The following is a 24,359-nucleotide window of genomic DNA, read 5'->3' as shown; positions in this document are numbered from 1 at the left end:
GGGGCACAGCCAGGGGTACCTGAGGATGGTCAGTAACCAAGGACCAAATCCAGAGCATATCCAGAAAGTTCTCCGTGTGGTCGAAGTGGGAAACCTAATCAAGAGCAATGGAAAGAGGAGTGACTTCACAAAGTAAAAAAAAAAAAAAAATAAAATGTGGAAGGACAAGGGGAGTCAGAGTCTTCTGAGGAAACGAGTCTTCTTTTGTAACTGAAAAAGCACCTTATATAACCCAATGCGTGGCAACTCCTTACCAAAATATCTCAATTTTTCCAACTTTTGCTTATCGGGAATATGTAAAACCTTTGAGATGTAGAAGAAATAGTTACGCCTAGTTTATTAACTTAACTATTAATATTTTTACATGCATATTTTATAAAGTAAAATCTCAATCTATAAATGTCTCTTCTATCCATTCCACATGTTGTGAAATGACTTTCAGTGTTTTGATGTCCCCTAGAGCCTCTTGGTGAGTCATCCAACAGGTTTCTTGAAAAACTCATTTTTTGAGAACAACAAAACCAGAAAGTCTCGAGAATTCCAATTCCCTACTTGCCATCAAGAAGATCTCAAGGCAATTGGTTTGCATGGGGTGCACTTATCGTGGGTGGAAATGGGGATCCACTTGGCCGCTCTGTGGAGGTGTGAAGTTGCTGTAACAGCCCAAAGCACTGTCTACTAAAGGGTGGGAAAAGCAAATGACCCTGGGACTTGTGACACAGTCACAACTGATTAGGTAATGGACAAAGGATCCATACTGGTTGCTTAGGTTAAAAAAAAGAGGGGAACTTTGATAGATTAAGAGAAATGTAAGAGTCATGTCACAGAATGTAGTGTGTAACTAAAACATTTGGGGGCTATCAGGGAAATTTGATCCTCGACTGGATATTGGATGTTTTAAGCAAATGATTGTTTTTTCTTTTTCTTTTTTTTTAAGATTTCATTTATTTATTTGAGAGTGAGAGAATGAGAGAGAGAGAGCGAGAGAGAGAGCACACAGGAGGGAGGGTCAGAGGGAGAAGCAGGCTGAGCAGGGAGCCCAATGCAGGACTCGATCCTGGGACTCCAGGATCATGACCTGAGCCCAAGGCAGTAGCTTAACTGACTGAGCCACCCAGGCGCCCCGCAAATTATTGTTTTTTCAAAGATGAGATGATGGTATGGTGTTTGTGTTAAAAGAGTCTTCTTCTGGGGTGCCTGGCTGGCTCAGTCAGAAGAGCATGTGACTCTTGATCTCAGGGTGGTGAGATCAAGCCCCACATGGAGTGTAGAGATTACTTAAATAAGTAAAAACTTTTTTTTTTAAAAAAAGAGTCCTTTTCAGGGAGCCTGGGTGGCTCAGTCGTTGGGCGTCTGCCTTTGGCTCAGGTCATGATCTCAGGGTCCTGGGATCGAGCCCCATATCGGGCTCCCTGCTCGGCGGGAAGCCTGCTTCTCCCTCTCCCACTCCCCCTGCTTGTGTTCCCTCTCTCGCTGTGTCTCTCTCTGTCAAATAAATAAATAAAATCTTTTTAAAAAAAAGAGTCCTTTTCTTCTAGATACATAATGTCTAGAACTTAATTTAAAATAATCCAGCAGCAGAGGTTGAGGAGGAAACAGAGAGGAAGTCTGAGAGAGAGAGAGTGTGTGTGTGTGTGTGTGCGTGTATGTGTGTGTGTGTGTGTTGGGGGGGAGAGTAAAGAGGAAACAAGATTGGCCACAATTAATAATTGGTCAAGCTGTGTGATGAGTACTTGAGGGATGATTATACGAATCTCTCTATTCTTAAGTATGACATCCTCCATTTTAAAAAATAAAATGTTTTCAAAAGTTTGTTTTTCAAACTGAGACAATTTAGAGAATATCCTATAATATGAGAGGCTTTTAAGGACTAGACTATTATTTTTGTTAACTAGGCCATTATTTATTAGTTTTTTGAAGCTTTAGGTATGTATAATAAGTATGGAATGCAGAACGAATATGGTCCCTTGCCCTCCCCTTCTAGCAATTGCAAAGAATCAAGAGGCTGGTTGACAGCTGACCACATCTTTACATTTCTATAATACCTTGGCAGAAGGTGTTGTCGTGTGTTATCAAAACCATCTGTCACCCCTTACTAAAATGCTCTACCATTTAAAAATTGTAAATAGGGATGCCTGGGTGGCTCAGTCAGTTGAGAGTCTGGCTTCGGCTCAGGTCATGGTCCTGGGGTCCTGGGATTGAGTCCCAAATCGGGCTCCTTGCTCAGTGAGGAGTTTGCTTCTCCCTCTGCCTGCTGCTCCCCCTGCTTGTGCTCTGTATCTCTCTCTCTGACAAATAAATAAAATCTTTTAAAAAATTTTAAATAAAAATTGAACGCTGCTAATAATATTTTTTTTTGTAACTAGGCTGAAATTTTAGCTCAAGAATTTTCTACACGTCTTCAAAAGTTCCTCTAGGGGTGCCTGGGTGGCTCAGTCAGTTAGGCATTTGCCTTCAGCTCAGGTCATGATCTCGGGGTCCTGGGACTGAGCCCTACATTGGGGGGGTCCCTGCGCAGCAGGGAGTCTACTTCTCCCTCTCTCTCTGCCACTCCCTCTGCTTGTGTGCTCTCTCTCTCATATAAATAAATAAAATCTTTAAAAAAAAAAAAAGTTCCTCCAGTAGAAAGAAGGCCTGCCACTCATCTTGCATAGGGACAGGGAGGAATTCCTTTGACCCCCAGGCCAGGTATCTTGAAAATTCCACTAGCTTCAGCCTGCAGCAGAAGACCCGTGGGGTCCCTTCCATCCTGGGCAGAGGTCACGGACATTTCAGAGTAGTCCTTCCCTCTGAAGCAAAATGAAGTTGTTTTATCAACAGGTAACTTCATGGTTTGGAGTCCTTCCCCGTCTCAGGATCTAAACGAACCACTCTTCCTCCCCTGCAGCAGGCCACCCAGAGCTCCCCCTCAGCATCAATGCACATTCCCTCTGGGGTTCGTTCTCCTTTCTCCAGCTTGTGAACACTTCTGTGGTAGGAGATCTTTCCTGTCTGCAGGTCCTAGTCAAAGGCGCCCATGGAGCAGGACAGGCTGTCCATGTCATAGATGTTGCGGTCCAGGGGCCAATCCAAACCACTGGAGATGTCCACCCGGGCAAAGTACTTTTCCACACAGTGGTCAGGAAAGAGGGAGCACAGGGACCCCTGGTGCGGCTCCAGAACGGCCGGCACTGTCTCCTCAGCCATATTGCCAGTCAAGTATCTCTCAGCGGGATCCACATGCCCATCATTGAACGGATTGTTTTTCTTGTCTTTCTCTACTGTGGCCAGGACGACTGCTGACTGATCTTCCAATTCAAAGCACAGAGCTGTGTTCCAATGGGGGCAACATAGCCTCCTGACTGGCGAAGGGCCACGGAGCTGGCGGGGGCATTCACGGTCATTTGCTGCCCTCACATGCTGAGCAAATACCACTGGCAAACCTTTTTTTGCAGGAATATCTACGAAGAGCAGAGAGTTGGATGCCTCCTCCCTTACCGGAGACACGCCGCCCTGACAACCCTTTAGCAGAACACACTCAATCTTAATGGAAGACATTGTCCTGGGGGACATCTTGGTGCTAATGACCCTCGGAGCGGTGGCTCAGGACTAGATTACTATTTACTCTTCTCTGAAAGAGTCTTTGAAAATGAGGAACTCTCGATACTGGTGTCTGTGTTAGTAATTCGACCAAGGTCACATACTTACCACATGGTAAAGTTGGAATTTGGTCTTTGGCTCTCTCTCCTGACAGCTAGGTGATGCTGAGTCACAGCCAATCACTTCAGAACCTCAAACTAGTTCATATGAAAGCCTTCTCATCTATCTTGATTTGGATCACTTGGTTGGTTAATGAGACAAATTTGAGCACTCATGCTGGAAAGTGGCCTACCAACCTTGGATATTCAGTATGGGCCATGGGCATTGTCAATGTGTGTGTGTGTGTGTGTGTGTGTGTGTGTGTGTGTGTGTAAGAATATGTTTTAAAGAAGGAAAAGAGAACACACATCAATCTAGAATGTCAGTTAAGTTCAGTTCAGTTAAGGGGCACCTGGCTGGCTCAGTCAGTGGAGCATGTGACTCTTGATTTCGGGGTTGTAAGTTCAAGCCTCACAGGGGGTGTAGAGATTAATTAAAAATAAGAAATCCAGGGCACCTGGGTGGCTCAGTTGGTTAAGTGTCTGCCTTCGACTCAAGTCATGATCCCAGGGTCCTGGGATTGAGTCCTGTATTGGGCTCCCTGCTCAACGGGGAACCTGCTTCTCCCTCTCCTTCTGCTGCTCCCCCTGCTTGTGCTCTATCTCTGTCAAATAAATAAATAAAATCTTTAACAAAAAAAAGAAAAAGAAATCCTGGGATGCCTGGGTGGCTCAGTCGGTTAAGCATCTAACTCTTGATTTCAACTCAGGTCATGATCTTAGGGTCATGAGATCAAGCCCCGCATCAAGCTCCATGCTGGGCATGGAGCCTGCTTAAGATTCTCTCTCTTCCTCTCCCTATGCCCCTCCCTCCTGTGCTTGCTCCCTCTCTCTCTCAAATAAAATAAAATAATTAAATAAATTAAAAATCTTTTAAAAAATACAGTTCAGTTAAGAGAGTTGCTATTGTATTTTTGAGGAAATAATGTATTAGTTACCTTTGGTGTGGTAATAAACACCCCCCCCACCCTAATCCCAGTGACTTACAATAATACGCATTTCTCATTCACATTGCATGTTGGTATCTATGATGGCTCTGCTTCATGTATCTTCTCATTCCAGAGCCAACCTGAAGGATCAGCCCCTGTTTAGGATATGCCATTTTTATGGCCAAGGGAAGCAAGCAAGAGACAGAGCCAAGTCTTCTAATGGCTCTTAAAGTTTCTGCTTGTCTGTGGTATATATTACTCCTGCTCACGTTCCACTGTCCAAAGCAGTCATACTGACAATGGGTTAGGGAAGTACATGCTACCTTCGGGAAGGCACTGCAGATTACACATATAATCCTCTTACAGGGAAGAGAACAGGTGGTTGGAATCAATAATCCAATTGCCTGCATATTCTAATATGTTAACTGTTGCTGCAGTAGAGTATAGAATATTGCTGTTATTTTTCTATTCCCATATTTTCCATTTTTGCAGTATTTACATAATTTTTATAATTCAACATCTCTTCTACTGGGGTAGGCTACAGTGTCCGTTACTTGGTCTTTAGCACATTGGAGACATTGCTGACTATGAAAATCATACCATTTATGTTGCATCAGTCAATCTCTTCACTTGATTTCTTTTTGAACAGAGCTCAGACTGCTTCACCCCTACCTTTACTTCATTTGTGATTGACTCCTGGATACTTATAAGCATTAGTGAAAATATATGTGTGAAAGAAGCTGACATGTACTAGATATTCACAAAGACTTCTTAAATCTGAATTGTGTGTTATTTGTGTAGATAAACATTTCAATGCAACATGATAAAAACATCTGATTTTATTTATAGTATTTTATTTTATAATTCAACTTTGTTACAAAAATAATAAATGTTCATTTTAGGAAATTACAAAAATATAAAAAAGCAAAAACCAGTGGGTAAAATTACTAGTCATCTCCCCACCCCAACATAACCACGGTTAGCATTTTAGTGAACATATTTTCAGTGCTATTTCTAGTATATGTAAATATATAAAAAGGGATCATGTTGTGATCGACTAGTTTCACTTCTCGTATGATGTGACTAGGCATCGATGCCATTAGGTATTATCCTACATTATTAATGGTTGCACAATATCCTATCCTATGGAAGCAGCATAATTTAACTAGTTCTCTATTAATTATCAATAATTCTATTATAAATTTCCTCATAAATGAATAATTTCAAACAGCCACAATTAAAATTGAACGAATGGGGGCGCCTGGGTGGTTCAGTCGTTAAGTGTCTGTCTTCGGCTCAGGTCATGATCCCAGAGTCCTGGGATCAAGCCCCCCATTGAGCTCCCTGCTCTGTGGGAAACCTGCTTCTCCCTCTCCCATTCCCCCTGCTTGTGTTCCCTCTCTCACTGTGTCTCTCTCTGTCAAATAAATAAAAAATCTTTAAAAAATAAAATAAAATAAAATTGAGCAAATGGTTATATGTAATTTTCAGTGCCAGCCACAGTACTGAATTATAAGAAAAATACTCAAAATCATTTTATTTTGACAAAGAAAAGAAGAGACAAACCAAAAAAAAACAGACTCTTAACTATAGAGAACAAACTGATGGTTACCAGAGGGAAGGTGGGTGGGGGGAAATGGGGAAATAGGTGAAGGGAATTAAGAGGACTTATGATGATGAGTACTGAGTAATGTATAGAATTGTTTTTTTATATAAGTTTTTTTTAAAAGATTTTACTTATTTATTTCAGACAGAGAGAGAGCAAGAGATAGAGAGTGAGAGTGAGAGAGAGAGAGAGAGCACGAGCAAGGGGAGGGGCAGAGGGAGAAGCAGACTCCCTGATGAGCAGGGAACCTGACACAGGGCTCGATCCCAGGACCCTGGGATCATGACCTGAGCCAAAGGCAGACGCTTAACCGACTGAGCCACCCAGGCGCACCTAGAATTGCTGAAGCACCATATTGTCCACCTGAAACTAATATTACACTATATGTTAATTACACTGAAATTAAAATAAAATTTCAAAAAATCATTGTATTTTGGTATCTACTATATGACTGCAGATCATCTGTGCTATTAGTCTTCTTGCATTCCTCAATCCTCTAAAGAGATACCAAGCTATTACACAATTTTAAACCAAGTAAAGAACTCTCACTTTCAGAAATAGTAAACTAAATAATTCAGAAGTAACCTCCTACTGAAGACAACTAAAATAATTCATATGAAATATAAAAAGGTTTTTCCTAAAAACAGAAAAAAGCTAACAAGTAGCAAGGGATTACCTTGCCAATTATTGGCAAGAGACAATTGCTCAGAAAAGGTGAAAATCCAGAGAGGAGAGCTCAGTTTGGGGGCCACTTTTGCAATCAGAAGAGGTGGCTAAAAAGCTGAGGGAGCTAAGGTCATGTAAGTTGGAATCTCGGGCTTTTCAAGGCAGGGTCAACTCTAAAAAACCACTCCATGCTCAGGACTGTAATCCTGAATGGCTGCACCGTGGAAGTAAGAGTAAACTGAAAATAAACTAGCTTTCTCCTGTACTTCAGTTCAGTTTCAATTACTCTGGGTGATTCAGAAAAATTTCAAGCACTGAAAATGCTTAAGGTGCTTCTGGTTTCCTCATGCCCCTACACATTTGCAAAAGTCAATGAAAACCCTTTCTGTAAGAAGATGATATTATCCTAGTCTTAAACATTACTCCAGTTAATTTTTCAAGTACAATTTTCAGCACACAATCAAAGATAATCAGACATAGAAGGAAACTGAATAAGAACAAGAGCCAGCATAAACAATAGACAATACACTTTCAACAAATGGTCCAGACAGTGGAGTCATTAGACATAAAGGAGAAAAAAACTATCTTAGTATGGTCATTAGGATACAAATTGATTTTTTTTTAAGATTTTATTTATTTATTTGACAGAGAGAGACACAGCGAGAGAGGGAACACAAGCAGAGGGAGGGGGAGAGGGAGAAGCAGGCTTCCTGAGGAGAAGGGAGCCCAATGCAGGGCTCGATCCCAGGACCCTGGGATCATGACCTGAGCCGAAGGCAGACGCTTAACGACTGAGCCACCCAGGCGCCCCTACAAATTGAATTTTTGATACAAAATTGGAAACTAAACAAAACAGAAATTGGGGCACCTGGCTGGCTCAGTCAGTAGAGCATGAGACTCTTGATCTCAAGGTTGTGAATACAAGTCCCATGTTGGGTGGAGAGATTACTTAAAACTAAAGTCTTGGGCTGCCTAGGTGACTCAGTCTGTTAAGTGTCTGCCGTTGGCTCAGGTCATGATCTCAGGGTCCTGAGATCAAGCCTCATGTCCCCTGCTCAGCGGCGAGTCCTCCTCTCCTTCCCCACTGCTCATGTTCTCTCTCTCTCAAATAAATAAATAAAATCTTTAAAAAATAAAATAAAATATTAAAAAACAACAACTAGAAATTGAAGATTCAGAAGCCAAAAAATATAATGACACAAATTAAGAATTCAAGATATGGGTCTAAAAACAGATTAGATGGGGGCGCCTGGGTGGCTCAGTCGTTAAGTGTCTGCCTTTGGTTCAGGTCAGGATCCCCGGGTCCTGGGATCGAGTCCCGCATCCGGCTCCCTGCTCGGCCAGGAGCCTGCTTCTCCCTCTCCCACTCCCCCTGCTTGTGTTCCTGCTCTCCCTATCTCTCTCTCTGTGTCAAATAAATAAATAAAATCTTCAAAAAATAAAAAATAAAAACAGATTAGAATCTATTCAGAATTAGAAAATTCACATGTATTTAGACTTTTACTTTCTGTAGGTTGTATTACGAATCATAGGTTTGTTTAATATAATTTTTCAGCTGTTCAGAGCCCCTATTGCCCCCTAAATCTTGGTACCTTTCATCAAAGATGACTTGCCTCCTTGCCTGCAGGATTGGCATCTGTCATGTTTGCTATAGTGTTTCTTATCAGTTCCTCTCCATACCCAGGCTCAGAGGTTGCCTACACCAGTGTAGCCCCATTCTCTCCTAGACCCAGCTGTACTGGTCACCCGTTTTTCCCTCCATCTGAAGCCAGACCTAAGGTGCCTCTGCTCCTGGCTTCACCCTATAATAGATAGAACTTTCCTGGGGAAGAAGAATGTCCCTTCCCTTTGTCACAGAGCTACTCCTCCCTCTCTCAAAGCCAAAATTACTCCTTCTTCTCTGGAATACAGCTCTTATCTGTTTCCCTGATCAGGAGGAAGACTTATCCTGTAACTAAAAGTCTTGCCAATCCAGAAAAAAAAAAAAAAAAAAAAGGCTTGAGGGTAGGGGCAGTTCACGGAGGGAAAACAGCATCCTCTTCTGAGATCAGAAGGCCTGGGCCCCCAGGAGGGTCAGAATGGACTTGTAACAGTATGACCTAACCCCCTCCACTTACTCAAGGCCCAGAGACGGTGTGACACGTCCAAGGCCACACACTGAGCAAGTACCACAGCCAGGACCAAGATAAGGGACTTCCCCAGCCACCTGCTGCTCACTAAGACCCAAATCAAAGGCTGACAGTCCCCATGCATTTGGCGGGTGTAGCACCTTTTGAGTTCCTGCCATACACCAGCACCGTGAGGATAAAATGGAGCAGACACAGTGCTTGCCCCCAAGTGGTGTATCTGACTGAGGAACAAAAGGACAAACCAAACAGGCGCTACACTTGCATGTACTTTACCTATCTGGATTCATTTATCCCTCCCAACCCAATGCAGCAGGTAGTTTTATTATTCCCATTTTATAGATAAACTGAGGTCAGTGAAGTTAAGTGACTTGCCTGTAGTCTCAAAACAGATAATGTGCAAAGCTGGGATCTGAATCTGGGCTGCATAAGCTAGAGATTTGTGGGGGCGTGTATGTGAGGGGGGAGGAAAGAAGGTGGTGGCTGAGCTGAGCCTCGGAAGTAGATTTTAGTAGCCTGGGAAGGGAGAAGGGCCAGCAGGACAGGGAGAAGAACCATATGCACCTGCAGCAGATACAGCAGCATGGAGCCAAGTCCCTGTGCCCAAGGATCCCAAAGGCGACGGGCCTGCTTCTCTGCCGTCCCACCCCCATACCCGCATTTTGACCTTAGCTGTGGAGTACAGGAAGGCTCTGCCAGAAGGGGATCCATCCGTCACCTTTGGTCACCTTCAACTCCTGCAGTAAGGACCCTCACCAGCAGGGGGTGGGGCGGGAGGGCCCTCGGCGAGCAGCCTCAGTACATCCGGCCTGCCGCTGGGTGGCACTGTGACTCCTCAGAGAGGGAACAGCGCCCACGGGGAGACTGACCACAAAAAGGAGTGGGAGCACCATGCCGGCCCTAATGCGCTGGGCACTGGGGTTACAAAAAAGTACAAGAAATGGTTCCTGCCTCCGAGGAACCCATGGTGGGGACAGATAGACACATGCATAACGAATTAATTGCTCCAACAACCCATTCCTGCTGTGGGGCTCAGGGAAGGAGGAGCCATTTGAGCCTTGAAGCAGGATTAGCCATTCCAGACAGGCTGGCCGTGACGGTGCTGATTCCCAGGGCACAGCACAGAGACGTGGGAAAGCGGGGGAGGGGCTCACGGAGTCCCAGCAAGGGATGGCAGGTGGGGAGTTGGGGCTGGGGGTGCCTGCCACAGCTGAGGAAGGATGGGTGTGTGTGCGCAGGGCTTCAGCGCCAACAGGCTCGGGTGCTCTTTGTCTCCATGAAGCACTTAGTTCAGGGATGTGGTGAGGCCCCTGGCGCTCGCACGACTAGAAAATGCTGGAAGTTCCTGGCAGGAGCAGAAGACTACTGGCATCCTGCCCTCTTGCTGTGCTTTTCTGGGCTCAGCCTCCAATCCCAGCGCTGGTCGCAACTTGCGGCGGGATCCAGGGTCAGACATTGCAGCTCTCAGGGCTCGGTGACCGCATGTGTAAAAGGGGGTCTTTCATGTGCACAAATATGTTGAAAAATGAAAAAGTTTAGTCAGAAGCCACAGGGTGGGGGAAAGTGAGCCAAACAGCATCAAGAACTACCCATGTTGTTTCCTGCTAACCTGGTCTTCTTTTTGCAGGTGGGGCCACTGGGGAGGAGGACTCCCTTGGCTCCCTTCAGGCCTGGGCAGGGCCCAATAGAAAGCCAGGTTGTATCTATTTGTCCTTGGAGAACAATTCATCTCCACAAAGTCTGTAAAATTTAATAAGCAGAACTTTGCAGCAGGGAAACAATTTAATATCTGGTAGATACGTTTTCGTTAAACTTTTAAAGATGGAACAAAGACTGTTTTCAAATTTCCTATTCAGGAATTAACTTATCATGGTGTTGAAATCCACATCGAAACAGCTGAACTGAAATGAGCTTCCTAAAACAAAACACAAGCAGCGCTGGACTGGCAAGTTTGAGACTAAAGGCTTCAAACCCACCCTGGGTGGTTGGCAGGGACTTTGCCTGACTCTGGTCCACACACACCCATCACCAGAAGGGGGCACCCGTTGTACCTCTTATCCCCCTATGGAATCAGGGGCCGGGCAAGGGTGCTCAGGGCTGCAGGCCAGGGCCCATAGTATCATTTCAAGCAGATACTCCCCACCTCCTTTTGTCAGTTACAAATGAAGCTGGTAAGAGGTGATAAGGCCCTTGGAGGCACCCAAAGGTTTGTCAAGAAAGGGGCTCCTCCTCACACTCCCCACCCTGGTGGAGCCCCAGAGCCAGACTTGCCCAGCCCAACTGGGGAACCCAGGTCACCTTTTAGAGAGATTATTCCCCTCCACCCAGTGGAGATTCCAGAAGAGGCACAAGGGGCTTTGCATAGCAAAGTGCATAGCACACACATCCTTTTCATTTAAATGGTGTATTACAGTTCAGTTAAATTGCAGTTTTCCAAAGATGATCTGTATACACATTTCACTGCAAACAACATAAATTTTATGTAATTATTTGAATAATGATGAGGGGAAGAGAGGACTCCTGAGGAGAGCTAATGGGGATTAAGAGTGACATAGCCCTTCCAGTCCCACCCTCCCCTGTGCCTTTGTCCATTTGCTCCTAATCTATCACTTTTTTAAAGTATAAAGAATCAGGGATGCCTGGGTGGCTCAGTCAGTTAAGCATTTGCCTTCGGCTCAGGTCATGATCCCAGTGTCCTGGGATGGAGCCCCGAGTTGGGCACCCTGCAGAGCTTCTCCCTCTGCCTCTCTCTCTCTCTCTCTCATGAATAAATAAATAAAATCTTTTTTAAAAAAAATTGTAACTCTGTGTGGTGACAGATGTTAACTGGACTTACTGTGATCACAATACATACAAATATCAACTCACTATGTTGTACACCTGAAACTAATTATATGTCAATTATCTCAATTATATCTCAATTTTTAAAAATAAAATGAAAAAGAAAAGGCAGAAACAGAACAGTGTAAATTATGGGCTACCTGGTTTTGTTGTTGTTGTTATTTTAAGATTTTATTTATTTATTTGACAGAGAGATACACAGCGAGAGAGGGAACACAAGCAGGGGGAGTGGGAGAGGGAGAAGCAGGCTTCCCGCTGAGCAGGGAGCCCGATGCAGGGCTCCATCCCAGGACCCTGGGATCATGACCTGAGCTGAAGGCAGACGCTTAACGACTGAGCCACCCAGGCGCCCCACGGGCTACCTGTTTTTGTAAGAAAAAGGGGGAGGGGCTCCTGGGTGGCTCAGTTGGCTGAGCATCTGCCTTTGGCTCAGGTCATGATCTCGGGTCCTGGGATTGAGCCCAGAGGAGGGCTCCACGCTCAGCGGGGAGTCTGCTTGTCCCTCTCCCTCTATATACTATATTAGTTTCAGGTGTACAAAATAATGATTCAATATTTGTACATATTGCAAAATGATCACCACAGTAAGTCTAGTTAACATCCATCACCACACGTAGTTACAAAACTATTTGTCTTGTGATGGGAACTTTTTTTTTTAAGATTTATTTACTTATTTGAGAGAGAGAGTGCGCTTGCATGGGGGGACGCCAGGGGGAGGGGCAGAGAGAGAGGGAGAGAGAAACTCAAGCAGACTCTGCACTGAGCACAGAGCCAGAGGCAGGGCTGGATGCCAGGACCCTGAAATCACCACCCAAGCAGAAACCAAGAGTTGGAGACTCAACTGACTGTACCACCCAGGTGCCCCATGATGGGAACTTCTAAGATCTACACTCTTAATAACTTCCCAATATGCAACACAGTATTATTAACTATACTCACCATTCTGTATATTCCATACCATATTTACTTTTATTTGCATAAATAAACACTGGGAGTATTCGCAACAAATGAATAAAAGTGGTTCTCTATAGAAGGCAGGTGGGGAGGGGGCATCTGAGTGGCTCAGTCGGTTGTCTGCCTTCGGCTCAGGTCATGATCTCAGGATCCTGGGATCAAGCCCCACATCAGACTCCATGCTCAGCGGGAAGCCTGCTTCTCCTTCTCCCTCTGCCCCTCCCCCTGCTCATGCTCTCTCTCTCTCTAATAAATAAATTAAAAATCTTAAAAAAAAGAAAAAGGCTGTTGGGGAAGTAATGGGCTGGATGGGGGCATAAGTACAAACAAGACTTCTAAGCATGAACCTTTTAATACTGTTTTGGTATTTGAGGGAGGTATTACCTTTATGAAAAAATAAATTACAAAAAACCGAACAACAATGGTATCATCAAATCTAGTAAGGATGCAATAAAATTATTTTACATACACACACACACACACGCGCGCACACACACAGAATCATCTCCATCCAAGCAAGCGTCACTCATTGCCAATGCCAGAAGTCATTTTTCAGTTGATTTTTTAAGACAATTTTTCTTTAAGGGGCACCTGGGTGGCTCAGTCCTTAAGCGTCTGCCTTCGGCTCAGGTCATGATCCCAGGGTCTTGGGATCGAGCCCCACGTCGGGCTCCCTGCTCTGCGGGAAGCCTGCTTCTCCCTCTCCCACTTCCCCTGTTTGTGTTCCCTCTCTTGCTGTGTCTCTCTCTGTCAAATAAATAAAATCTTTAAAAAATTTTTTTGTTTCTTTAAATCTTCAGGAACCCTGTGGTGCACTGCAAAGAAATGTAATGTCTGGGCAGTGACTAGCCCAGTAACACAGAGGCTGGGAGAAATCTAGGTGAAGATGGGTAAAAGGGAGCTTTGACTTTCTTTTAAGGCTGCCAAGCATATGAACTTGTCTATGACTCTTGGTGGAAGGCAGAGATGATCATTTTCCACTATGGAAGCCATAATGGCCAGATACTCCCTTTTCCAGCTTTCTCTGCACATAGGGCATAGACTCAGACTGTCTGACACAGATCAGTAGCTAATCAGCTGCGTCCTCCCCAGAACCCGAAGTGGGAGCTAATGGTCGAAGAATCCTTTCTAGGTCATCAGCAGTATCGAGGGCACCATCCACGTCCTGGGGCAGCCAAGGTGTCCAGGAACCGATGTTAATAGAGTCCAGGGCTAACAGGAGGCCCAGGAGCGGTATCCCACTCCCCATGCTGACTGACCACATCGGTGCTGCAGTGGCCTATTTGTGACTATTTTCCAGGCCTGCATCTCCAAGTCTCCCTCGATTCATTCTGTGCATTCTGTTTTCCTTACATCTGTCAGAATTGCCTTCTGTTGCTTGCAGAACCTGACTCTGGATTGCATGAGGGGTTCTCAAGCTGGAAGTCAGAGGAAATACGGGAACCAACAACCTACCCAGGGTCTCCAGGCCTTTACCTCTGGCGGAAAGCAAATAGGGAAGAGGGGAAGAGGGTAAAGCAGTGCCATCAATCTTAAAACTGTGTGTGTGTGAGTGTTACAGGGCAGTGGTAGGGGTGGAAGTCAGACGTGAGAACACAAGAGGCTCTCCTGAGAAGAGGCTGCTGGTCCTGGGTCCTGGGTCGAGATGGATCTAAAGCCTGCTGGGAAAGGGTGACAGCTACACACAGGTGATGGGTTTAGCCAATTAGCGATAAGAGGTAAAAACCTGAGAGTGAGGTAGGATGGAGAATCTGTGAGACTGAACTTTCTGCCACATAGTTACAGTCTGAAATTGGATAATTTTTTAAAATTTTTCATTTATTTATTTGAGAGAGAGAGAGAGATCACAAGCTGTGGGGAGGGGCAGAGGGAGAGGGAGAAGCAGACTCCCCACTGAACAGGGAGCCCAACGCAGGGCTCAATCCCAGGACCCTGAGATCATGACCTGAGCCGAAGGCAGATGCTTAACTGACTGAGCCACCCGGGGGCCCCGAATTGTATGACTTTTTTAAAAAATAATGATCATGGGGGCGCCTGGGTGGCTCAGTTGGTTGGGTGTCTGCCTTCGGCTCGGGTCGTGATCCCAGGGTCCTGGGATCGGGCCCCGCATCAGGCTCCCTGCTCAGCAAGAAGCTTGCTTCTCCCTCTCCCACTCCCCCTGCGTGTGTTCCCTCTCTCGCTGTCTCTCTCTGTCAAATAAATAAAATCTTTAAAAAATAATAAAAATGATTATGAATTCATATGGCGCTTCTGAATTTAAAAGACGGACAGGGGTGCCTGGGTGGCTCAGTCGGTTAAGCGTCTGCCTTCAGCTCGGGTCATGATCCCAAGGTCCTGGAATCGAGTCCTGCATCGGACTCCCTGCTCAGTGGGAAGCCTGCTTCTCCCTCTCCCACTCCCCCTGCTTGTGTTCCCTCTCTCACTGTGTCTCTCTCTGTCAAGTGAATAAATCTTTAAAAAGTAAAAATAAAAAATAAAATAAAAGACAGATGGACAAAGGACTGTGCGGGTGAAGGTATGTGTGCTTGCTCCTCTGTACGTATCCAGAACGACTTCTATTAGATCTGATTCATTTATTCATTTAACACGTGTTCACTGAGCAGATACAGAAATGAATTAAAAATGTACATCTAATTTCACTCCTCTGAAAACCTCAATAAAACTTCAATGAAGGGATTTATTTAAAAAAAGGGATTTATAACTACTTTTTTCTTTCATTTGGATCTATATATCTTTTGTATTGTAAAATATACATCATACAAATCTTTATCATTTTAACCATTGTTAAGTGTATATTTCGGTGGTGTTAAGTACATTCACAATGTTGCTCAACCATCACCACTATCCGTGTCCAGAACTTCTTCATCATTCCAAACAGAAACCCCACATCCATTGCACAATACCTTCATGTTCTTCCCTCCCTCCAACCCTGGCACTCCATTCTATTTTCTGTCTCTGTAATTTTGCCTGTTCTACATACCTCACATAAGTGGAATCATACAATATTTATGTGGGGCTTTTTTAATCTGGCTTATTTCACTCAGCGTAATGTTTTCAAGGTTCATCCATGTTGTAGTGTGTATCAGAATCTCCTTTTTAAGGCTGAATAATATTTCATGGTAAAAGTGTATCACAACTTGTTTATCCATTCATCTGTTGATAGACACTTGGGTGGGGTCTACCTTTTGGCTGTTGTGAAAATGCTGCTATGAATTTTGGTGTAGGATATCTGTTCGAGTTCCTGCTTTCTGTTCTTTTGGGTACATGCCCAGAAGTGGGATTGCTGGATCAGATGGTAATTCTATATTTAATGTTTTGAGGAACCACCATACCGTTTTCCACAGCAATTGCATCTTTTTGTTTCCCTACCAGCAATGTACAAAGGTTCCAAGTTTTCCACATCCCCACCAACATTTTCTTTTTTTTTTTTTTAAGATTTTATTTATTTATTTGACAGAGAAAGAGAGATAGCAAGAGTAGAAACACAAGCAGGGGGAGTGGGAGAGGGAAAAGCAGGCTCCCCACCGAGCAGGGAGCCTGATGCGGGGCTCGATCCCAGGACCCTGGGATCATGACTTGAGCTGAAGGCAGACGCTTAACCATCTGACCCACCCAGGTGCCCCAACATTTTCATTTTTTAAATAATAGTCATCCAAAAGAGTATGAAGTGGTATCTTATTGTGGTATAATTACTTTTTAATGCATAACTTCACTAAGCAAGGGACGTATATCCAAGCCTGACTGACTTGAGCTTTTTACTCCACATCCTGGTCTTTCTGAGGCCCAAGCACATTTGTTTTAACAAAGCAGAACGTTTCCCAAACATTCCAGGACTTAGCTTAGATACGCAGTCTTTGGTGTTGATGCCGTGTTTCTCCTCTTCAGGCCCACTCCCTGGAATCTTGCTTCAGGAACTTTGGGAAACTAAGCCTCAAATAGGACCAACTCTGATGTATAAAAATGCCCATGACAACATTTTCTTATAAAAGCAAAAGCAAAAACAATCTAGAATGACATAAATGTACAATAGAGGAATGCCAAGTAAATTTCAGCACACCCTCTCGATGGTTATTATGCAGTAGTTAAAGAATGATAATCACGAAGTCTTTGTTGAACCACTGAACCACTGAAAAACACTTAAGGGAAGAAAGTGGTCTATAGCTATACGATAATATGAAGTTACACAAACAAAGACCAGAAAACGCATTATAAAAAAAGGTACTGTGTTAAGGTGTAGGATTAGAGGTGATTTTCTTTTTAAAAAACATCATTCATGTCCTTATATTGTATTTTTAATTAAAAAGGGGGGAGGAAGGACACAGGGTGCCTGGCTGTCTCAGTCAATAGAGTGTGTGACTCTTGATCTCAGGATCTTGAGTTCAAGCCCCACATTGGGCATAGAACCTACTTTTTTTTTTTTTTTAAGATTTTTATTTATTTGACAGAGAGAGACACAGCGAAAGAGGGAACACAAGCAGGGGGATTGAGAGAGGGAGAAGCAGGCTTCCCGCGGAGCAGGGAGCCCAATGCGGGGCTCGATCCCAGGACCCTGGGACCATGACCTGAGCCGAAGGCAGACGCTTAACGACTGAGCCACCCAGGCGCCCATTTTTTGTTTTTTTAGCTTCCACACATAAGAGATATATACAATATTTGTCTCTCTCTGACTTATTTCATTTGGCATACTGTCACCGAGGTCCATCTATATTGTCACAAATGGCAGGGTTTCCTTCTTTCTCATGTCAGAAAAATATGCCGCCGTATGATACAGCACATCTCCTTTAACCATTCTTCCGTTCAGGGACGCTTAGTTTGTTGCTGTAGCTCGGCTCCTGTGCAATGACCATGGGAGTGGAGATACCTCTTCTCCATCCGTTTTCGTTTTTGTCAGGCCGCACATCTCACTATGATTACGAAATTTATTCTGAATCTTCTGCCGGCGCTTTTTGCCTGGTTATATCTTTAGATGGGTTCCAAGAAAGATGTGGTTAAAACTGTGATGGCCAGATTCCAGGAGGCCTAGGTGATTCGAGCAGTTTGGATGGGAACCATTACTGAGGTTCGTAACAGTTGGCGCGCTGGGGCCGCCCCGAAGCCCCACATTTTGTCCACGCATTAAACCACCACTAGATGCCGCTAGAGGCTGCGCTATGCCTCCCGAGCAGGCTGCGCGTGCCTCCCTCCTTCCCGGGGGAAACGACGAGCATTCATTTAAATGTTTTGTGTTAGGACGCACTCATGTGCATTTTTATGCCAAGTAAAGCTCCGTGAGTTGGAAGCACCACCTTTTCTACATCTTTTGAACAGAGCGTTGGAACTCAGCCCTACCGAGCGATTTCTCTGGGCCAGGCAGTCTTCATTCATTTTCCCATTTGATCTCTATGCCTGGCGTCTTCTGTTTGCCCCTCCAGATCAGCCTTCCACCCCTCTCCCACCACCGCGAGCCCCCAGGGGCTGAGCTGTCGAGACAGAATTAGCCAGCTCACTCCTGCTCTGGCTTCCCCTTGGGTTTGACCAGTGGGAAGCTCTGGCAGGAGGCGGCACTCGGAAGAGAGAGCACTTGAGATGTTTGTTCCCCAGTTCCCACCGCAGAGCCCCCACTGGCTGGCTTTGTCCTGCCACCCACGGTTCGGGCACCTGTAGGGTAGCCCTCCACACAGCCTGTCTCCAGGTTTTGTCCTTCGGCCCCGGGGAGGTGACAGACAGCTCAATTGTTCCTAGTCCCTCGTCCCCAGTCTTGGATTACTGCACAACCCCCCAGGGTTACTCTACACCTTATTCACACCTTTGTAAATAGTCTTCGTATTAAACTCTCCTCAAATTACCCCCATTGAGTGTGTCATCTGTTTTCTGCCAGGACCCTGGCTAATATAATCCCTAACGAGACTGGGGTAATTCATCCAAATTTGAGAGGCAGTAGGCAGCATACTGGGCTGGGAAACAGGTCTGTCTGCATCTTTTGCCAGGTCAGACTGCACTGCTCAGGAAGGGCCAGACTTGAGCAGTGGGCACATTGGACAGCCAGGAATGGGTCCAGCACTGGGCATAGGGAACGGACTCTTCTGCTCCGTGCCCTAGACCACTGCATGTCCGGGGCCCATTCCCACTTCTGTCCCTCCCGAAGTTGACGTGTGCCCTGCTCCTTATTCAGCAGTCATGGCATTTGCCCGGGGAAGCCTTTGCTTGCAGAGCCCAGAGCAGTCTCCTTCATGACTCCTGTGGCGGTTTTTAAAATATGCCCACTGGGGCGCCTGGGTGGCTCAGTCGTTAAGCGTCTGCCTTCAGCTCAGGTCATGATCCCAAGGTCCTGGGTTTGAGCCCCACATCGGGCTCCCTGCTCAGCAGGGAGCCTGCTTCTCCCTCTCCCACTCCCCCTGCTTGTGTTCCCTCTCTCACTGCGTCTCTCTCTGTCAAATAAATAAACAAAATCTTTTTAAAAATAAAATAAAATAAAATATGCCCACAAATTCTTGGAGATTCTCTCCATCAGGGGTGGTGTCTAATTCCCCTTCCTTGAATATGGGCTGTCCCTAGTAATTTGTTTCGAACCAGCAGAATACAGAAGTGCTGTGCCCTGACTTCTGAGGCTGGGTCATAAATGCAGATCAGCATCTGCCTGCCTCTCTCCTCTTGGGACATTAATTCATGAAATCCAGGCTGCCATGCTGGGAAGAAACCCAGACAACACGGGGAGGCCACGTACAGGTGAGCCCTAGCTGAGGTCCCAGCCATGAGAAAGACTCAGGCCCCAGCCATGGTTTGATTACAACTACATGAAAGATGCCATTGAGAACTGCCTGGCTGAGGCCAGTCAATGGGAAACGAGAGAGAGAATAATAATAAAATGGTTGCCATCGTTCTAAGTCACTAGGTTTTGAGATAATGTGTGACACAGCAGTAGAAAATTGATGAAGTCCCTTCTGCATAGAAGTGACAGAGCCATCAATATTGATTCTCTTTGGGGTGTCCAACGTATTCTGGGAGACTCCTCTCCTTTAATTTTCTTTAAAATTCTCCAAATTTGAGGTGCCTGGCTCACTCAGTTGGTGGAGGATGCAACTCTTGATCTCAGGGTCATGAGTTCAAGCCCCACGTTGGGTGTGGAGCCTACTTAAAAAAATAATAATAAAATAAAATAAAAATCTCCAAATTTCACAAATAAATAAATAGCTCTGAATTTCCAATTTTTATTGCATCATGAGCTTGTCCTGGATTTTGTTCCTGGATACTTGAAAAGTTGATAACGTCTTGGAATTAAATGTACCTGAATTTTTGTTCAGAACAGGTTCATGTTCTAGAATCTGCTCTTTTCACTTGATAATATATTGTTGACAACTTTCCAAATGAGTAAATATAGATATCCTGGATGCGTTTTAAACAATGGCTTCATAATATTAAGCCGCGGTTTTTATGAGTTCTCCCAAGCTGAATATGCCACCAAATAACACCCACCCACAGTAGGATAGTTTGTTAGTTCATTCGTTCTCTCTCACTCACTCATTCAAAACCCCATGAAATGCCCCTTCTCCCCGGCGGTTAGTGCTCAGAGTGTGGAGTGTGTGCTCCGGCCTCGGAACACACATTTATTATTAAAGAAATCTAAAAAAAAAAAAATCTTTTAAAAAACCCAAAAAAATTTACAAAAAATCCGCGTCTCCCCCGCCGGAGACTTTTTTTTTTTTTTCTTCCTCTTTTATAAAATAACCCGATGAAGCAGCCGAGACCGACCCGCCCGCGGCCCCGCAGCAGCTCCAAGGAGGAACCAAGAGACCGAGGCCTTCCCGCGGCCCTGACCCGACAGCGCCACCCTCGCTTCCCAGCCGGCAGCCAACAGGCAGCAGCTGGCGGCAGCCCATCGACCCCGTTCTGCGGCCGTTGGGTAGTTCTCGATTCCGGGTGATTTTTGTCCCTCTGCGCTTGCCCCCGCTCCCCTCCCCCGGCTCCGGCCCCCGGCCCCCGGCCCAGCACTCGCTCTCCTCCGCCCTGCGGGCAGCCGTGCCGAGATGAACCCCAGCGCCCCCAGCTACCCCATGGCCTCGCTCTACGTGGGGGACCTACACCCCGACGTGACCGAGGCGATGCTCTACGAGAAGTGCAGCCCGGCCGGGCCCATCCTCTCCCTCCGGGTCTGCAGGGACATGATCAGCCGCCGCTCCTTGGGCTACGCGCATGTGAACTTCCAGCGGCCGGCGGACGCGGAGCGCGCTTTGGCCACCATGAATTTTGATGTTATAAAGGGCAAAGCCAGTACGCATCGTGTGGTCTCAGCGTGATCCATCACTTCGCAAAAGTGGAGTGGGCAACATATTCATTAAAAATTTGGGCAAATCCATTGATAATAAAGCACAGTATGGTACATTTTCTGCTTTTGGTAACATCCTTTCATGTAAGGTGGTTTGTGATGAAAATGGTTCCAAAGGTTATGGATTTGTACATTTTGAGACACAGGAAGCAGCTGAAAGAGCTATTGAAAAGATGAATGGGATGCTTCTAAATGATCGCAAAGTATTTGTTGGACGATTTAAGTCTCCTAAAGAACGAGAAGCAGAACTCGGAGCTAGGGCAAAAGAGTTCACCAATGTTTACATCAAGAATTTTGGAGAAGATACGGATGATGAGCGCCTTAAGGATCTCTTTGGCAAGTTTGGACCTGCCTTAAGTATGAAAGTAATGACTGATGAAAGTGGAAAATCCAAAGGTTTTGGATTTGTAAGCTTCGAAAGGCATGAAGATGCCCAGAAAGCTGTGGATGAGATGAATGGAAAGGAGCTCAATGGAAAACAAATTTACGTTGGTCGAGCTCAGAAAAAAGTGGAACGGCAGACGGAACTTAAGCGCAAATTTGAACAGATGAAGCAAGATAGGATCACCAGATACCAGGGTGTTAACCTTTATGTGAAAAATCTTGATGATGGTATTGATGATGAATGTCTCCAGAAAGAGTTTTCTCCTTTTGGTACAATCACTGGTGCCAAGGTTATGATGGAGGGTGGTTGCAGCAAAGGGTTTGGTTTTGTATGTTTCTCCTCCCCAGAAGAAGCCACAAAAGCAGTTACAGAAATGAATGGTAGAATTGTGGCCACCACGCCATTGTATGTAGCTTTAGCTCAGCGCAAAGAAGAGCCCCAGGCTCACCTCACTAACCAGTATATGCAGAGAATGGCAAGTGTAAGAGCTGTGCCCAGTCCTGTAATCAACCCCTACCAGCCAGCACCTTCAGATTACTTCATGGCAGCTATCCGACAGACTCAGAACCGTGCTGCATGCTATCCTCCTAGCCAAATTGCTCAACTAAGACCAAGTCCTCACTGGACTGCTCAGGGTGCCAGACCTCACCCATTCCAAAATATGCCCGGTGCTATCCGCCCAGCCGCTCCTAGACCACCATTTAGTACCATGAGACCAGCTTCTTCACAGGTTCCACGAGTCATGTCGACACAGCGTGTTGCTAACACATCAACACAGACGATGGGGCCACGTCCTGCGGCGGCACCTGCTCTCCGCACCGTTCCACAGTATAAGTACGCTGCGGGAGTTCGCAATCCTCAACAGGATCTTAATGCACAGCCACGAGTTACCGTGCAGCAGCCTGCTGTTCATGTACAAGGTCAGGAGCCTTTGACTGCTTTCACGTTGGCATCTGCCCCTCCTCAAGAGCAAAAGCAAATGTTGGGTGAACGGCTCTTTCCTCTAATTCAAGCCATGCACCCTACTCTTGCTGGTAAAATCACTGGCATGTTGTTGGAGATTGATAATTCAGAACTTCTTCATATACTTGAGTCCCCAGAGTCTCTCCGTTCTCAAGTTGATGAAGCTGTAGCTGTACTACAAGCCCACCGAGCTAAAGAGGCTGCCCAGAAAGCAGCTAACAGTGCCACTGGTATTCCAACTGTTTAAAATTGATCAGGGACCCCGAAAAGAAACTCGTGCTTCACCGAAGAAAAATATCTAAACATCGAAAAACTTAAACATTATGGAAAAAAAATTGCAAAATATAAAATAAATAAAAAAAAGAAAGGAAACTTTGAACCTTATGTACTGAGCAAATGCCAGGTCTAGCAAACATAATGCTAGTCCTAGATTACTTATTGATTTAAAAACAACAAAAAACCCCACAAAAAAATAGTAAAATATAAAAACAAATTAATGTTTTATAGACCCTGGGAAAAAGAATTTTCAGCGAAGTACAAAAATTTAAAGTATTCCTTTCTTTAATTTTGTAATTCTTTACTGTGGAATAGCTCAAAATGTCACTTATGTTTTAAATAACAGAATTGATAACTGAGCAAGGAAACGTAATTTGGATTATAAAATTCTTGCTTTAATAAAAATTCCTTAAACAGTGAAAAACAAAAAAACAAAACAAAACAAAAAAACCCATGAAATGTTCACTACATGCCTAGTAGTGGTTTTGAGAATATCAAGAACTTTGTAGAACTCTAAACCTAATTTTCTAGAGATAATTTTTGCTTAAGTTAGGGGAAATGGTCATCTTCCCTGGACAGGGTTGAAGATAATTGTTACAGGCAGCCTTTAAGATGGTTCCCAAAGCTCCTCCCCTCCTGCTGTTTATACTATTGTGTGCTCTGGATCTGGTGACTTGCTTCTAACAAATAGGTGAAAAGTGATGGGATGATTAAGTTACAAAAGACTGTGACCTCCATCTTGCCCTATGACCTTCTATTTTTGCAGGCTTTAATGAAGCTGGTTGACATGTTAGAGAGGTCCAAATGGCAAGGAACTGATCCACAGTTAATAAGGAACTGAATCCTGTCAACAGCCACGTGAATGAGCTTGAACATGGATCCCTCCTGAGTCAACCTTCGGATAAGACCACAACTTTGACTGATACCTTGATTGCCGTCTTGGGAGAGACCCTGACATAGAAGATGCAGGTACACTGTGCCCTGACCCTGACTCACAGACACTGTGAGATAATAAGTATGTGTTGTTTCAATATCCTAAGTTGTAGAGTAATTTGTTATGCACCAATAGATAACGAACTGTCATTATTTAGGGATGAGAACTTGCAGGTTATGGCATGTGGTGACAAAATAAATGATTTAACTATTGTTTAGGGTTGCCTGGAATGAAACACACATTGAGGCAAGGCTCTGGGGGTCCTAGTGGCTGCCATCCGAAAACATCATAGAGGAAACAAGGAATTCAGGGACTATGGGTGAGGCCATTGCTTTGAACTCTGGGTACTTTGAGGAAGGAGATTGAGAAGCACAAGGTCCTAGTTTCTTATTCCTCTTCCACTTCTGTTTATTTTTACTCTTCTCTTTTCATCTCTTCCCTTACGTTCCTGGAAAGTTCAATCCTAAAGGCACTAGGCAGGACAGAGCAAGGAAGGCATTTGTCCCTGGAGTGGAAGGAGCACTGGAGGCACAGAGTGGGGTATTGGTGACTGACTTAGGTTCGGAGAGCGTTTGTATAGGGGAGTATGGCCTGGCCCAGTAAGTCAGAACCTGGGCTGCCCCAGGAGGGCATTACGTAGGACGTTGGCCTCGGGTAGGTGTCAGAGCCCGAGGAGGGTGAGGACAGCACTGCAGAGGGG

The 24,359-nt window shown here is 45.1% G+C and overlaps 1 protein-coding gene and 1 pseudogene across 1 annotated transcript; one reads left to right on the top strand and one right to left on the bottom strand.

Moving 5' to 3' along the window:
• Nucleotides 1–2,641: 2,641 nt before the first annotated feature.
• LOC116644213 lies at nucleotides 2,642–3,537 on the bottom strand (annotated as a pseudogene).
• Nucleotides 3,538–20,788: 17,251 nt separating this feature from the next.
• Nucleotides 20,789–22,696, top strand: LOC116644333 (polyadenylate-binding protein 1-like). Its single transcript, XM_032423870.1, is given in 2 exon segments — nucleotides 20,789–21,039; nucleotides 21,041–22,696. Coding segments are annotated over 2 exon segments (1,893 nt in total). The 5' UTR covers nucleotides 20,789–20,802.
• Nucleotides 22,697–24,359: the final 1,663 nt, after the last annotated feature.

This window comes from Phoca vitulina, unplaced genomic scaffold (assembly GCF_004348235.1).
Source record: "Phoca vitulina isolate PV1807 unplaced genomic scaffold, GSC_HSeal_1.0 scaffold29, whole genome shotgun sequence".
NCBI classification, from domain to species: domain Eukaryota; kingdom Metazoa; phylum Chordata; class Mammalia; order Carnivora; family Phocidae; genus Phoca; species Phoca vitulina.
The sequence above is the reverse complement of the archived record's forward strand: the minus strand, read 5'-3'. Positions and strand labels throughout refer to the sequence as shown.